General features: G+C 38.6%; 1 protein-coding gene across 1 annotated transcript in view; it reads left to right on the top strand.

Annotated features, from left to right (window-relative positions):
* Positions 1 to 17,312, top strand: part of SGK1 (serum/glucocorticoid regulated kinase 1) — a 108,202-nt gene that overhangs the window by 34,152 nt on the left and 56,738 nt on the right. Inside the window, exon 2 of the mRNA XM_059400758.1 lies at positions 7,959 to 8,174. Within this exon, the coding sequence (XP_059256741.1) occupies positions 7,959 to 8,174 (216 nt within the window). The remainder of the gene's footprint in view (positions 1 to 7,958; positions 8,175 to 17,312) is intronic.

Here is a 17,312-nt window from a genome sequence, read left to right as displayed (position 1 = left end):
CTCCTCTCTCTCTCTCTGCCTGTCACTGCCTACTTGTGATCTCTCTCTCTCTCTCTGTCAAATAAAAAATAATAATAAAATAAAATCTTAAAAAAAAAAAAAGACTCAGCTTAAACTTACTTCCTCCAGACAGCCTTCTTTGACTTCTCCCAAGTGGACCAAAAACCCCCTCTCTTTCCTCAGATGGCATTTTGTATTAACCTCTCTCATTATATGCAGCCACAACTATACAGCAAATATTAACCAAATGTTCACCCAGTGCTGGGCTCTAGGCTTACCTTTATCATTTCATTTACTTTTCACAAAACCCTGACGAGGTAGATATTAAGGCCCTGGGAAGATGCAGCAATAGTTCTGGTGTTTTCAGCCAACCAGTGTTATTCTAGAGCTCATGCTTTCAATTTTTCGCTACATTATACACTTACTACATTATGATAAACCACGGACTTTTGGGTAAGTCTCTGAAATGCCAGCACCCTCGCTCACAGATCACAACCTTTAAATGCTGTACAGTAGACAAGTCAGAGAGGTCCTGAGAAGTGTTCATTGGATCGAGCAATGAAGGTTTATTGGCGTCTTGGTGAACACTTGTTTCAGTGGCGTGAGTCTCTTTGTCGTGTTCTTCCCTTTAGTCCCTGCAAATATTAGGTGGTCTGTAAACATTTATGGAATGCACTGTAGTGGGCCGAGGAGTCGTGTGAGGTGGTTTTTTCCCACAAAGCGTGGCTGAGAAGGAAAGGAGTTCAAGTGGTGGTGAGAAAGTTTCTGAAAGAAGGAAGTCTGTGGGTAAAAGGAGGGTGTTTTGTTTTGTTTTGTTTTGTTTAAAGATTTTATTTATTTATTTATTTGACAGAGATCACAAGTAGGCAGAGAGGCAGGCAGAGAGAGAGGAGGAAGCAGTCTCCCTGCTGAGCAGAGAGTCCTATGCCAGGCTCCATCCCAGGCCCCTGGGATCATGACCTGAGCTGAAGGCAGCGGCTTTAACCCACTGAGCCACCCAGGTGCCCCAAAGGAGGATGTTTTGTGTTTAGTTTGCTAGGTTTTTTTTAGAGATGTTGCAAGAACAACGTGTTGAATGCACTAAGAGACAGTAGCCAAGTGAGGGAGAGGTAAAACAATATTAGAAAAGGGATTTCTTGGAGGAACCAGGAGGGAAGTTTCCAAAACTCTGGTGAATGAGCCGTGGACAGGCCGCTCTTTCTTCCCCAGGGGTCAGCCTAAGCATCACCATATTCCAAGCCTCAATTTTCATCCACAAGCGAAATAACAAATACCATTCTTTAGATATAACTGATATAACTTTAGATATAACTGACATAACTTCTTCCTGATTCTTTTTTTTTCTTCTTTCTTCTTCTTCTTCTTCTTTTTAATTTTCTAAATCCAGGGAAGACCAATTCAAACCAAAAGGATTAGCCCATATTTTAGGGACTAAGAAAAATATTACTTCTATTTCAAATGGAAACTTTCTGTCACTGAATTCCTGAGCTTTTTCTTTTTCTTTTTTTTTTTTTTTTTAAGATTTTATTTATTTCCTGAGCTTTTTCTATTTACAGCTTGATGGGGTAGGATCTAGTGAGTGCCTCAGTGGGGCAGAGGAAGAAGAGGAGTTTATATTTGTGGAGCTGGAAGTATAGGGCAAAGGCCTTGTTTGGTGTTAAATTCTCTGAGAACTTGCTGGGGTGGGAGGAGCCGGCTGGCAGCCGTATGAGGAGAGGGAGCCCTGGGTACTGTCCAGTTCAGCAGTGTCATGGAGAAGGATGGAGCTATGTATGTCCTCTCTTTCCTTCCTCTTCTCCCAGTCCCCCTGGCTGCCCACCCCCTCCCCTGGCATGGGGAAACACCAGGTTAGGCAGAGAATCTAGAACAGGATGTAAGTGCATTGGTCAATGCTGAGAGGAGAGGACTGGGAAATCCCAAGGGCAAATGGCACAGGAGGATGGGGAATTCCAAAAGGCACTCAATCTTCTCAGGGTGCCTGGCCTGGGGAGGTACTACTGTGCGAGAGAAACAGTTACACAGAGCATATTTATCACCTTAATAGAGGATGGTAGCAAAGCACGTTAAGAACTATAAGTGAATATGGTTGTCAAAAATAAGCAAGCAATTCCTATTTTTATTGCCTACTGTTTGTAAGACCATATGCCAGCCTCTGGAGAATTAAAAAAAGCCTAGAAGCTGTTCTTACCCTTATGGTCCAGTTGGAAAGATGACATAGGCATAATAACAACCAGTGAGCATAAAAGTTCCAAGGTTTGAGGAGCCCGAGTGGCTCACTCGGTTAAGCTTCTGCCTTCTGCTCAAGTCATGATCATGGGGTCCTGGGATTGAGCCCTGCAACAGGATCCGGGCTCAGCAGAGGGTCTGCTTCTTTCTCTGCACCCCCCTCCTATTTTCTCTCCCCACATCCCCTGTTCTCTCTCTTTTTATGTTCTCTTTCTCCTGGTCTGTTTCTCTCTCAAATAAATAAAATCTTAAAAAAAAAAAAAGGTTATATAAGTTTTCATGTAAGTAAATAATAAACACTACAGATATTCAGAGGAAAGAAAACTATGTGATGACCCATACAGCTAGGGTGAATCGATCAGATTACTACCACTGACCTTATATCATATCACTGTTATATTTTAAGAGCCATGCTGTGAAGCCCCCTCGGGCACCAATGTGTGAGAGGGATTTGCTTCCAGGAGCCTTCTCCTGACTTACATTAATGTCATAATCAACCCACCAGCAGACACCTTCTGGAAAAGAAGGAGGTGTGGAGGTCCCTTTTTATAGCCTATTGAATTATCCAAATAATTCCCACTAGAAAACTCGGTTGCTATATCTGAATTGAAAGTAATTGTGGCATCATATAAACAAAGTCAGTTTTCTCTAATAAAAACACATGCCCCCTGGAAATTGCAGAGTTGTGTCCGACGTCAAGGTCACTTGGATTTTAAGGAAAGCACAGCTCTTCACTCCCAGAAAACAAAAGGAATGATGAGACGAGCATTATTATGAGTTCACAAATAAACACCTAAACACTCTGTAAGTTTTCTGCATCAGCTGATATCATAAGCAGCTAAACCATTTTAAATTAAGAGTAATATCTGTTTACTATCACATAAGAGGGAAAAAAAAAAAACCACAAGTGGAAAATCCCTAGAAGCTGGCCAATCTATTTAATCACATCTGGCAATTTTCTAGTCTGCGGGATTATTGCTTTTTTTTTTTTCGAATAAAGAAATTAATAAAACCAGGGCAGACTGCATTTAACAAAGAAATTGGATTAAGATTTTATGCCAACGCTGTTCAGTAAGAGGAGCCCTATGGGTAAGGGGCAGGGCCGTCCTCTTTCACCCCCGATGTCTGGAGAAGTAATGGCTTCTGAAAAAATCGTCGGATGCAGTTGGGAGAACAGGCTCCTATAAAGCCCGAGTGAGGGAATTCTGCATGTGTTCAGGGTGAGGAGGATGTCTCACCCTGGTCTACGTTTGTTTACAAGGCTCTGAGTAGCTCGGAATAAAACCAGGGCCCAGATGGCCGAGGAGTCAGGGCAGCGGCTCACATCCGGGCATTCACTTCTCTCACACACACACACAGCTGCCGCAGCCTTCCCGGAGCCATTGTGACTGGTCTCTGAGGAGCTCCCAAAGCCACTCGCAGGCAGCTACTCCCTCCGGCAGAGCCTGAGGGGACACAACAGGCCTGCTGTAGCTCCAACCCCCTCAGGGGCAGAAGCAGTGGTGCTCCACTCACCGGTTTTGGAGGGCACCTTGCTGGACGCCAAGGCCTGAGGGGGAGCCCCGCGCTTCACTCACCGCCCAGCCACTCTCCGGAGATGGAGTAAACATCATAAACCCAGTCCTTAACCAGGCCTGGATAAACCACCTGGGAGGCTATAAAGCCAACAAAATGCGCAAAGGAGTAGCAGGGAAGGAACGTGTTGAAGTCAGAATAAGGACCCAGCAGAAGGAGATAAAGCATTTCAAGATCGATAGCAGGTCATGAATGCCAGCAACAGTCCCACAAAAAGGATCACTGCATCTCCTTTTGGAACCCCTTTCTCCCTGGTGCTTCTGGAAAAAATGGAATATTTCTAAATTTCCCTTGCCACATTCTCTGTGGAGAGAGAGAGGCAGTATCATGTTCCCATGTCCTTAAGACTCAGAATGGGTTAATTTGTTGAAGGTTATTCAGAACCCTGGGCCTTTCTAATGAAATATCACCCACACCCACACCTTGCCCTCCTGGAACGTGTTAAGGCACAAACACATTCCCACTCTCAGAAGACTTGGGTAAATCACATATTTCAGTAAGTTTAAGTGGAATAGATTCTAATAACCAGAGCCCCTTATCTTACAGAAATATGAGCTTAGTACCTAGATCCAGCCAAGTCATTGGGTTTTTCCCCCAAAGACTTCAGTAGAATATGGCTGTTTGTTTCAAGTCTCCAATTCTTGTTTGCAGCTTGAATCTTTCCTCTGAAATTCAGACTTGATGGTCTAATTGCCTATTTGATAGCTCACTTTGATGTCCTAGAGTCTTAGCACCTCTGAAGTCTTTACTGAAAGGCTTCCTGCCTTCTCAGGCCCTCCCACCCCCAGTGATCCTGATCAATCTTCTCTGCTTTATTTACCCTCTTACATATTATAATTCACTTATTCATTTTACGAATCTTTATGAATGAAATGAAATTTTTTTTTAAAAAAGAACGAGGAATGAATGAATGAAAGTTAAAATGTTGAGAACATTAGATTGTTTTTGAGAAAGTAAGAAGATGGGGCTCCTGGGTGGCTCAGTCAGTTAAGCACCTGTCTTCGACTCAGGTCATGGTCCCAGGGTCTTGGGATCAAGCCCCATGTAGGGCTCCCTGCTCAGCAGTGAGTCTGCTTCTTTTCCTCCCTCTGCCCCTCCCCCTGCTGCTTTTCTCTCTCTGGCTCTCTCTCAATTAAAGTCTTAAAAAAAAAAAAAAAAGAAAGGAAAAAGTTAGAAGATATCAAATCATTTTATTTCTACTCCATGGAATTCTACTTCATACTTATTTCTACCTGGTAGAATAACTTAAGGGGGTGGCTTCGTGGGTCCGTTGGTTGGGTGTCCAACTCTTGATTTCAGCTTAGGTCCTGGTCTCTCAGTTGTGGGATGGAGTCCGGCATCCGGCTTGGTGCTCAGCACAGAAATCTGCTTGAAATTCTCTCTCTTCCTCTGCTTCTGTCCCTACCCCAGCTCATGTGCTCTCGCTCTCCCTCAAAATAAATTAAAAAAAAAAAAAATTAAAAAAAAAAAAAAGGAATAACTTCAGGAGTTAAATTGTGACCCTTAAAGGTGTGAGGTCTATTTAACTAGGGTTTTTTTTTTTTTTCATAATCTTGTTTATTTGTTTGCTTGGGGGGGTTGTTTATTTGTTTTGTTTTTAAATTTAATTGCATTCCCAGTTTGCCATAGTCCCTACGACTCCCTATGTTCATATGCTGGTCTTAGGCCTTTACACATTTCCTGTTCCTGCCAGCCTCTGAAGACACTGAGTTTGCCAACTTCTACCCTGGTAGAAATTGGTTCAATCAATTGCCTAAACCATTAGGTATAGTTTTGACCACATAATAATTTACAGTGTATCTTTGGGCAAATTACTAATATCTTTGGGTATCTTCTAACTCTGAAATTCTATAAAGACATCTATGGGTTATTTGACAGCATATGCTCAAGGTAATCTGAACTCTTTTGGATAATTCTTAGCTGGGCATCAAATGAAATGACAATTCTCTATGTGATTCTTAGTCCCAGTGATCTCTAATAGACAACAAATCAATTAAGTTTATAGATCAGTGTGTACTTTGAATTGAGATATAATGTCTCTAAATTCTCTTCCTTTGATAAAACCAGTTTGTTTTTTCTATAATGTAATGAAAGCTTAGATTCAGTCACAGGGACATTCTTTCATTATAAATTGAATAATTGTAAGACAGTATTATATAAGATTTGCTCTAAATAAAGTTGTCCATAAATTTAAGATATACATTTCAATATACTAAAATTCTTAATCAGTCAGGCCATATAAATTCATTTGAAGATAAATCTCCTTAAAATTCTATTCACAGAAACCCCAAAGTTAAATCTACTTGGCAAAAGAGACATTGATAGTAAGCCAGAATAAAAGATTGAATTTAAAACAAGGTTGGCAACTAGTCAATAATGGTCACCAGACTTCAAGCTCAAAACCCTCCGAATATAGTACTACAAACAATTTTCCATCTCTAATGAAATTTAGTACTTTTCAGATTGATGAAAAACACATTTAGTCTTAACATCAGGAAGAGAGATTCTATCATAGTTTCAAACTTTTAGAGTTTCATTTAGACTTTCATTAATAAATCAAATAAACACTGTGAAGATACCTACTAATATGTTAATGGGACCTTGGAGTGCAAGAAATACTCAAGGATACCTCCCAAATATTAACATATTTATTAGGATGGTAAACCTGAAAAGAGAAATGGCTATTGAAAAAAGTATATATAAATAAAGCAATTAAAAGACACATATGTAACCAAAGAAAGAAATATGAGGATTTTAACTTTAAAAGACATTGTTCTTTGAAAAATTACAATGTAAAAAGAAGGAAAACTAAAACACCTTTAATCAATGCATATAACAATGAATATAATAGTTTTTATTTTGCCTGTTAACTTTCTTGTTTTATCTGTAGGTAGAATATACATTTTTATATTTGTAATTATAGTGTCTGAACAATTTTGTATTTGGCCTTTTTTCCCCATATAATTATGTTCTAAGCATTTTCCATACTACCAGAATCTTTATATTTAATTTTAGTGGTAGCATAATATTCCACCAAATTTCTTAATTCTTTTTTTTGCTATTGCAATTTTAGTTTCTTCTCAGTCTATCCTTAAAATATTTAATTGTAACATTACTAATTATAATTCAATACTGTCATTTCATTTCTTTGTTCTTTTGCTATATGCTAATTTCACCAATTAGGCTAAATCCTCAGGAGTTTCAAAGATAATGGAAGACACATATTAAACCAAGATACATTTCTAGCATTCAGTGACCACAAATCTTACAGTGCTGTAATGTTTGTTAAAATTCTATTCTCATAAAGGAATAGATTTGGATTCAAGGTGACTTTGCTCAATACCAGCATTGTGCCTTGGGGGAATTTGCTTCAGCTCTCTGTGCCTTTGTTTTCGCATCTGTAGAATGGAATTAGTAATAGTAAAAATTGTTCTGAGGATTAAGCAAGACAACCTATGTCAAACATTTACAACAATTCCTTTTATATTTAAAGTGCTATAAAACAATATCACTTTTCATATTAGAAAAGCTTTCTATATTCTCTGTGCCTTATAGGAATTCTACATGTAAAGAAGACAAGTGGTAAGTTTTCAAATTTTAAAAACAACTATGAAATAATTTCTTAACCAGAAGCAACTTCTTTTATAATCAAGTTTTTTGCAGTAGTGAGATATATGTCAATTCATTTAGCAGCAATTGGGTCTTAAGCTAGCAATCATAGGTTAGTGTTTCCTCCAGTAAGAATGGCTAGCAATTTGTCTAAGACATTTGTGAATCATTCTGTCAGCTTTATCATAATAGTAAGAAAAAAAGTAAAATAGCCACCATGTACTCGAACACTATGTGCTAGGCAAAACAACTGGGCATTGAAAAACATTGTAAAATCTTCATGACAACCTGGAAGGAAATATTATTATCCCAATCATCCCCAGATGGGGAGACAGACTCAATGAGATGAAATAACCAGACAAAAACCACACATGCCTAAGAAGTGATTGGTCCGAATTGACCCATTTGGATTGTATTAAGACTTGAAAGATGGAGAAGTCATGAGACTGAACTCTCCTTTCATGAGTATCCCTCCACCAAGTTTCCCACTGGAGTCTCGTTAAATATCACAGGAGGTAAAATGCATTTTCTTCTTTTGTGTCTTGTAGGTACGAAGATGGATCAAGAGCCCAATGGTCAGTGTGGACAAGCATCAGAGTCCCAGCCTGAAGTACACAGGCCCCTCAGTCATGCACATCCCTCCAGGGGAGCCAGATTTTGAGTCTGCCTTGTGTCCAACATGTCTGGGAGACCATGCTTTCCAAAGAGGTGTTCTCCCTCAGGAGAAGGAGTCATGTTCATGGGAAACTCAGTCCGGGTGTGAAGTAAGTTCATTTTTGTTCTGGATCCATTATCCTGAAAGGATTCTAGGCCAAGCATATTTAATACATATGTATGAAGCTTCTGAGGGAAATACTGAATGTGACATTTTCTAGCCCACTGTACTTAATCTGGGAAGGGGGAGAGGGAGAACCTCAAGCAGGCTCCACACCCAGCATGGAGCTTGATGTGGGGCTTGATCCCACAAACCTGAGATCATGACTAGAGCTGAAATCAAGAGTCAGACGCTCAACTGACAGGGCCACCCAACCACCCAGTACTATTTTTTTTAATAGCCTTTATTTACTGGAAAAATTTTAGCTCCACAGCAAAATTAAATGGAAGATATAAAGATTTCCCATGTACTCCCTGCCCCCACGAAAGTACAGCCTCCTCCAGCCCCAACACCCCTCACCAGAGTGGTATATTTATGCCAATTGATGAACCGATGTCGACATATCATCAGCCAAAGACATAGTTTCCATTAGGGTTTGCAGTTGGTGTTAAGTTTGGACAAATTTATAATGACATGTATCCATTATTAGAGTATCATATAGAGCAGTTTCACTGACCTAAAAATCCCCTGTACTACTCCTGTTCATCTCTCCCACACCCTGGCAACCATTGATCTTTTTATTCTTCACAGTTTTGCCTTTTCCAGAGTTGGAATATAGTTGGAATCATACAGTATATGATTCTGACTTTCATGCAAAAAGTATATCGTAACCCTCATTGACGAGTTTATAGCTTTCACTGAAATATTTATCTCAATATGATTTGACCCACAGGAGAGCACCATATCAACCCATATTTCACTATTTTCCCCATGGGTAGTACTCATATTTTTAATATATACTCATATTTTTCACTAAGACTTATTCTTTTCCTACTCTGCCAAGAGTTTTGCTATTTTATTTTTCAATTTTGTAAATCTAAGAAAGCCAAATAACTAACTTACCTTGCAGGTTTTAAGATATCAAAAATTTAAGATTGTATTTTTCACGTATAACTCAGTGAGGCTTATATTTATTTTGACTTTTTAAACCCTTAGATTAAATGCTTATGTTATTTTTATTATCTTATTGACATAAAACCACAAATTAGGAAGACAGAATATGTTATTACAAAGTATAATTAATTGCAAATCATCTACTGATACATTATTTTAGAACAGTGCATTATAAGATGATAAATGTTAATAACTCCTTCCTGCCTTTTTTTTTTCCCCCTGAAGGAAATGTTTTCCAGAGATAAAAGAATCATTTCAGCTGTTAAAAATGCTTGAATCTGAGTTCAACTCTAGGATATGTGATATCTCCGAATCTTTTTCCTGCCTACTTTCTAAGGTTATTGGAAAAATCAAATGAGATAACACATATAAATTATATCATAAACTAGAAAGTGCCATGCAAATAGAAACTAAGCCTATGAATCTGTAACACTAAATTAGACTTCCATTACTAAGTTAACACTTTGCTGATCTATGAACATTTGTCATGGCGCATTTGTTGTTTAGCTAGACACTGACTCAACTCCAGGTTGACCATAAAAGACAATAAATAGATTCTAAATGCAAGGATTGACAAACTTTTTCTGCAAACGGCCAGATAGTAAATATCTTTGGCTTTGCAGGACATTTAGTCACTGTCATTTCTGTTCAGCTCTGCCCTGTAGGGAAAGCAGCCATAGATAATATACAAATGAATGGGCCTGACTGTGTTCAAATAAAAGTTTTTATTTACAAAAACATGTGGCTGGTCCACCAGCCTTAGTTTTCAGACTCTTAGACTCTTAGAGTCTAAAAGACTTTGCCAACTCCTCAGAGTCTAAAGAACTATTCATAACTTAGAGGTAGAAAGAGGGCTCTAGAAATCCTACACAGAGCACAAAGGCCTAGTACTAACTGTTTACTTGAGGGCCTGGTATATGCCCCATTTGTTAGGAGCTAGGGATAGATTAATGAATAATTGGAATTCCATATAAGAAGAAACAATAAACAAAGAGCTGGAAGGAATTTAAGGCAACACTGTGATTCATCCTTCTACTTTATCTGAAATAATAGGTGAATCATTCACTGATTTACAATGGATAACTGCCTCTGACTTTGCTAAGTATTTTTCTTAAGGTCACCACGAATCAAGAAGACATTTGATGTGTTAACAATTTAACAATGAACTTATATTTTCTGATCTTATCAGAATGAAACCATGAGATAGTTCCTTGAGAAGGTGCCTCTGTCTTTTTAGGAAGTGGCCTTATATGATGAGAAGAAGATGGAGAAGCTGTTGATACACAGGGCTCGTAGTAAAGACTCTTAAATTTTGCCTCCAACAACTCCTGATGTGGATAATTTTTTTTAAAGATTTTATTTATTTATTTGACAGAGATCACAAGTAGGAAAGAGGAAGGCAGTGGGGGAGGGAAGCAGGCTCCTGCTGAGCAGAGAGCCCCATGTGGGGCTCGATCCCAGGACCCTGGGATCATGACCTGAGCTGAAAGCAGAGGTTTAACTCATTGAGCCACCCAGGTGCCCCTGATGTGGATAATTTTAAGTAAGTCATTAATTCTTCCTTTCCTTTCAGTGTTCCCTCCTATGAAAATCAAGATTATTCACGCTTGCCATCTGGTCTTTCCGGGGGCTTTTTAGTACTTTGAGGATGAGGGGTTTTTAAAACATTTTGTAAGTGTAAACTTATGTATAAATAGTGTGCTGGAGTCAGGCAACCCACATTCTGATGCCAGCTCTGCCACAAAGTCAATATATGAACTTGAGCAAGTCACATAACCTCTCAAACATATGAAGAGCCTAATCCAGTTAACTCTAAACCTCTTTTTAGTCTGAAATCCTATAGTTGGACTTGATCTATAAATGAAAATAAACTCTGTATCTGGCATGAAAAGATAAAACATAGAAAATGAGGTAAGAATGTTTCAAATAAAATAATAGCGCAAATAGAGTACTAGTCCCTTAAGAATATGGGGGAGGGGGTGGGTTCTGACTTTAAAAATAGTACATTCTAAGGGCACCCAGGTGGCTCAGTTGGTTAAGCAGTTAAGTAAGAGTCTGACTCCTGATTTTGGCTCAGGTCATGATCTCAGGATTGTGGGATCGAGCCCCCCACGGGACTCCGCACTGAGTGTGTAGCCTGCTTAAGATCCTCTCCCTCTCTCTCTGCCCTTACCCTGCAACTCATCTGTGTGCCCTCTCTCTCTAAAAAATAATAATTCAAAAATAGTACATTCTAAATGCAACTTTCAATGGCCAGAACTTGGTAAGAGTTATATTGCAGTTACTTTGTGCCAGGCTTTGCTAATAGTCTAGTTAGGGTCCTTTAAACATATTTCTCCCATGGAAGATGTTAGGATATATGTATTGCCAATAAATCACCCAAATGAATACCAATATTGTGATATCGCTAGTAGTGCTGTCTAAAATGGACTGTTTACAAATTGAACAGAGCTTTATGGAAATGAGATGGAAAGATGATAACACTGAGCTACGTAAGTTGAGTAATTACTACTGAGTATTACTGAGTAATTACTGAGCAATACACACTAGTGGAACTCAAGTTGTAGCATTTCTGTCTGAAATCAACTTTTGGTCCATATAGAAATGAAGACTGACGTAGCTTTCCATTGGGTACATGTTGACTAAACATATTTACAGACTTTGTTCTGTACCATCTCTCACAGCACCTTCAACATCAAGATCAACCAAGCTGAAAGGAAAAGAGAAAGATCTGTTTTAGAGTAGGAATAAGGAAGGAAATCTAGAATGAAGGAAAGCATAGGATTGGTTTAAGATGGCAGCCTGACGGTATAATGTCTTCCCTCCTTCCTGCACTAAATGACAGGAAAACATACACACACAAACATTTTCATTTATAATACTGCTAGAAAACAAGACATGCCATTGTATAAATAAGAGACAATGAGGAATCTCTGAAAAACAGAAGGCAGGTAGGATTATGAAGTCCAGAAGGAAACCAGAATCCAAAAGGGTCATATCAAAGAACTACTCCAACAGATGGGAACACTGCAAGCCTACATATTCGAAAGGACTCCGTAAGTAGGAAAATAAAGCTGTTCTGGGCAAGGTCTAATAAAAGGAATGTAGTTTTAGCAATATAAATTTTAGACAAGATACAATCTAAGACAAAACAATTTTGAAAAAACAAAGAGGAATATTTCACATTGATGGAAGATACCTGCCAAGAAGATAAAACATTCACAAACCTGGGGCACCTGGATTGCTCAGTTAGTTAAATGTCTGCCTCTTGATTTCGACTCGGGTCATAATCTCAGGGTCATGATCTCAGGTTTGTAAGACTGAGCCCCACATCAGGTTCTGTTCTTACTGGGGAGTCTGCTTGAGATTCTCTTTCTTCCTCTGCCCTCCCTTTGCCCCATATGCTTGCACTCTCTCTCAAATAATTAATTAATAAATCTTTAAAAAAAATTCACAAACCTTTTTGTACTTAATAAGACAACATGGAGGTCTCTAAAACAACCACTAATAGAAATACAATGAAAAATTAGTTGATTTGTGTCATAGAGGGGAGTTTTTGTCATGCTTCTAGAGTCTTCCGAGAAGACTAAAAATAAGTCAGGATAGAGGATTTTAATAAAACAATTAACGAAATATGATTTATTTAGAAATTTGTATCTAATAAACAAAGAAAACACATATTTTAAGCATACATGGTACAATTGCATAAGCTGACCAAGAATTAGATCATGAAGCATATTTCATCAAATTCCAAAAAGGCATAAGTCACACAGACCACACGAGCTGATTACAATTCGATAAAATTAGGCACTAACAACAACATGAGAGCCAACTGCCATCCCCGGCCAATCCTTTCACCTAGAATCCACAAACACCCTACTATTAACTCTGGATTTATTTAGAAAATGAAAAGAGGAAATTAAAAACTTTTAAGTACTTATTCCACTGCCAAGAAAATGCAAAATGAAACTATGAGACTGTATTTGTTTTGAATCGATTAGATTGTTAAAAGTTGAAAAGATTGATAATGTCATATTGGTGAAAACATCGGCCAAAATGTTACTGGTAGAATTTTTACGGCAATGTTCCTCTATTAAAAATTCTTAAGATCTCATACCTTTTAATTTAGCAAATCTGTGTGTCCACCTTTACCCTCAGTACATCCTTGCTTGTGTCATGCTGGGGATGGGTACAATAATAACCGTTGTGATATTGGAGGTGGCGGAAAAAAAAACAGGGGCGTGGGGGACCATCTGTGGGTAACAAGACTGTAAACTCAGAGGGAATTGTTGATTATGGCATCTCCGTATTGTGGGACAGTATATAGCAGTTAAAAACAATGCCCATATATACTGATGTATCCCAAGTTATATTAAGTTAGGAAAGCAAGTTGAAGGTGAATAATATACATGTATATATATAAAATATGCATATTATATATACACAACATTAGCATTACCACATTTTTTTAAACTTCATATTTTTCTCTCAATGTGTATGTGTGTGTCTATCTATGAATGTGTGCACACAAGTTTGTATGTCTGTGTGTAAAAATGCAAGTAGAAAGATCTGGAAGTATGCTCACCAAACTGAACTGGTAATTACCCCCTTCTGATGATTAGAATAGAGAAGTAATGAGGTAAGGGAAAGGTAGTCAAGAAGGACTTCAGCTTTGTCTCTACTGGTTGAGTTTTTCAGACCATAATAATATATGACCCATGAGTTTGGGGAAAATGCCATGCCCACCAGGAGACTCACTTGTAGAAAGTAACTAGTTACAACTCAGCCTATCGGTTGAAAGTCAGGCACCATCACTAAGATGGTTTCCCACCTCAAAACCATTCCATCACTACAGAGAAAGACTCCTGGAGGAAAATGGACAGTGCATGACCTTTGTGCTTCCACGGCACCTAGCTTCTACTTCTGTTTGTCAGTTATGCTGCCCTGCCCTGTTTGATGTCTTCATTGTGTCCATTTATTCTTTACACTCTCTGCAGTCATAGGGTCTAATGTTTGTTCAACTTCCTGTCTCCTCCAGACCCTGTATATGCACTGTAAGTTTGAGGTGTTCTTTTTTTTTTTTTTCCTCATTGCCTTTATTAGCTGAAATTGAAATTTTGTTCATAAAAGTTTTTTGAACATGAAAAGCAGAAACTAAGGCCGCAAACTCTGCAGCCCATGCTGGCTGGAAATCCTATGCATTCCAGAGGCACTGCATGGCCAGGGCTCACGGCTGATTCTCATTAAGCTTGCCCTCTCATATGGGATAGATTTGGCGGAGGGAGGATTTCTTCAGACTCCTCTGTCTTCCAATGGAAGGCAGCTCGAGAGGTGCTTAGTCAGTGACCAACAGCTGAAGCCGGGGCACCCTGCACTGTTTTCCAGGCCCGAGTGAAGTCAGCCCTCCAGAAGGAGCCATCTGACTGGGAGAAGTTATTAACATGTTACTACAGACAAAAGAATTAACCCTGAGTCTTTGCTGCGATGAAATATAAGGTCACTGCCTCTTCTTCCTCCTCAGAGACTCATCAAAGACAATAATAGAAGGCACTTCTAATGAAGCAGACTTTACACAGTTCTGGGAGCGAGTCAGCCCCAAGAGGCTTCTTCAGTGTTTGAGAGACCTTACCTCCATCTGTTGGGCTACCACGGCCCAAGGAGGCGCACCGTTATTTTATTTATTTCCTCTCAAAATTGTTGAGCTCTTTCTTTGAAGCCCAGGAAGCTCAGTACAAAGTGGTCAGCTGAGCAATAGTTTCCATGCTGGCTTACTTTCATATCGCTTTGAGTTTTTCTGATCCTTCTTAAGAGGAGGCTATAAAAAATATACTTAAATCATCCAGATGGCTTTATAGATTTCTGGTTTCTTTCAATTTACATAGTAAAAAAAATTTTTTTATGAAGGCTTATAGGGAATAAAATAATAGTGCTTCTATTGCCCTCTTCCCCCAGTTTTCTACTCTTGGCATGACATATTATGGTCTCTGAAGGATGTAGGGTGATTTCTAGGCTTAGCACTCATAATGGTTCTTGTTCTGCACCGAATTTTATGCCATGTAGTCTTTGGGAAAGCTCTCATCACATAAAACAAAAGATGAGACCGCTAAGTGGGGAGGGGGGACAAGAAAAAGAGCCCCCTTTGTTGCTCTGTATATTGAGAATATAGTGGAGTAGATGGCATTCTATCCAAAATCCTGGGTTCTACATCAGGCTCTGCCTCTGGCAGATCACGTGCCCGTAGTCATGTTTGTTTGTTCTTCGATAGTCTGAGGCTCTCCTGCAAGCCCTGAAGAAGAAAACAGTGCTGCCCACCTCACAGGACCCCTTGGTGAGAGGATGAGGAGCAAATGAGCTCATAAGAAAAACAAAACCATAAGCAGGAACACCTGGGTGACCAGACGTTTAAGCACTGGACTCTGTTTCTGCTCAGGTTGAAACTCGAGGTCCTGAGATTGAGCCCCCTATAGGGCTCTGCTCTCAGTGGGAAATCTGCTTAAGATTCTCTCTCTACCTCTGCCCATCCTGCTTGTGCACTCTCTGCATGCCCCCCCAATAAACAAATAAATCTTTGGGAGAAAAAAACATAAATAGCATTTGAAATATTATCAGTTGGCAAACACACCTAAGTGTAATAAAATCTGGAAAGACTTTAAAACAAGTAAATCAGTCTTAAGCAAAACATTCATCACATTTCTACACTTTCTTCATTAAAATAATAATAATAATAATAATAAAAGAATACTACCTGGAAAATAATGTCTTAGGAAACATTAAAAATGACTCACTAAGTTACCCCCTTTAGGATAGTGAAAATCTCTCTAATTACTATTGCCATTATATATCAGAAATTATTATTCTAATACAGAGGCAGAATTAGAAGAAAGATAGTTTTACCCGCCCCTCCCCCCAAAAAATAACCTTGGAAATCTTTTTACTAGAAAAGCAGCATTTTAAAAAATGTGTATTTCAAGCAGGGGTATATAAAATAGAGGAAACTCTATTAGTTTCTCTTTTATGTTTTCAATATTTTTTTCCTTGTGTTCTACAGTAATTTGAAATGTCCTAAGTGACTTCTAATTCAAGCAATTCTCTTTGGCCAAGAGCCAGAGGGAAGATTGCCTTGTCATCCTATAGCTTCTGCTAAGAGCTATTAGCTGGCTGAAATACCCATTTTTAGGTTTTGTGTCTTTTAATATCGTCTACCTCTTTTCTAACTTTTCTGCATGATTTTCAAAATTCAGATAAGAATTATTATAGCAGCTTTATAGACATGTGGGAGGGAAACAAACCATAAGAGACTCTTAATCTCACAAAACAAACTGAGGGTTGCTGGGTCGTGAGGGAGTAGCGAGAGGGTGGTTGGGTTATGGGCAGTGGGGAGGGTGTGTGCTATGGTGAGTGCTATGGAATGTGTAAGCCTGATGATTCACAGACCTGTACTCCTGGATCAAATAATACATTATATGTTAATAAAAGTAATTTTTAAAAAATGGAAAACTGCTAGCCAATTTAGATCTTTTAAGGAAACAAAAATGCTGCTTTTCCTGTTTAAGGAGTATTATGAGTAAATTTTTAAATCTGGAAAAAAAAATCCATTTTCTTTATATACCAGCTATGTTTTGGTGCATGTTCTCCCTTGGTTCCCCACCTCCCTCCCATCACCTGTGTACTTATCTTGTACCTGGTTGTTGTCATAGTGAATATGTGATAGTGAAGCTGCCTTTTTCTCACTTAGCATTCATTGGAAATATGTATATGTTGTCAACGTAAGTTTAATAACTATCATTATGGTTAACATCACATCAAATTGATATCATGGTATGTAATCATCTATCTACTGTTAGTCCTCTCATGTTATTATTTTTCTCTTTTTGATAAGGCCACAAGTGATTTTTTTTCCCTTCAATTTGAATAACTTTGGGATAAATCGAACCTTGGTATAAATCCCCCATAATAGAGTTTTAAGATAATTACTGTGCTTGTCAATATATTACTGGGACCAATTTAGGAAGAATTGAGTCAATCCAGCATTATATGAACAAAGCTACTCCACTAGCACACTCTCCCTTGAAGGTGGCATGTTTTAATTTTTTACTTTAATTAAATGATACTTCAGTGATGGGATATGCATTTC

This window comes from Mustela nigripes, chromosome 5, assembly GCF_022355385.1.
Source record: "Mustela nigripes isolate SB6536 chromosome 5, MUSNIG.SB6536, whole genome shotgun sequence".
In the NCBI taxonomy this organism is placed as follows: Eukaryota; Metazoa; Chordata; class Mammalia; order Carnivora; family Mustelidae; genus Mustela; species Mustela nigripes.
Note: the sequence above shows the minus strand (reverse complement) of the source record. Positions and strands in the feature narration are given on the sequence as shown.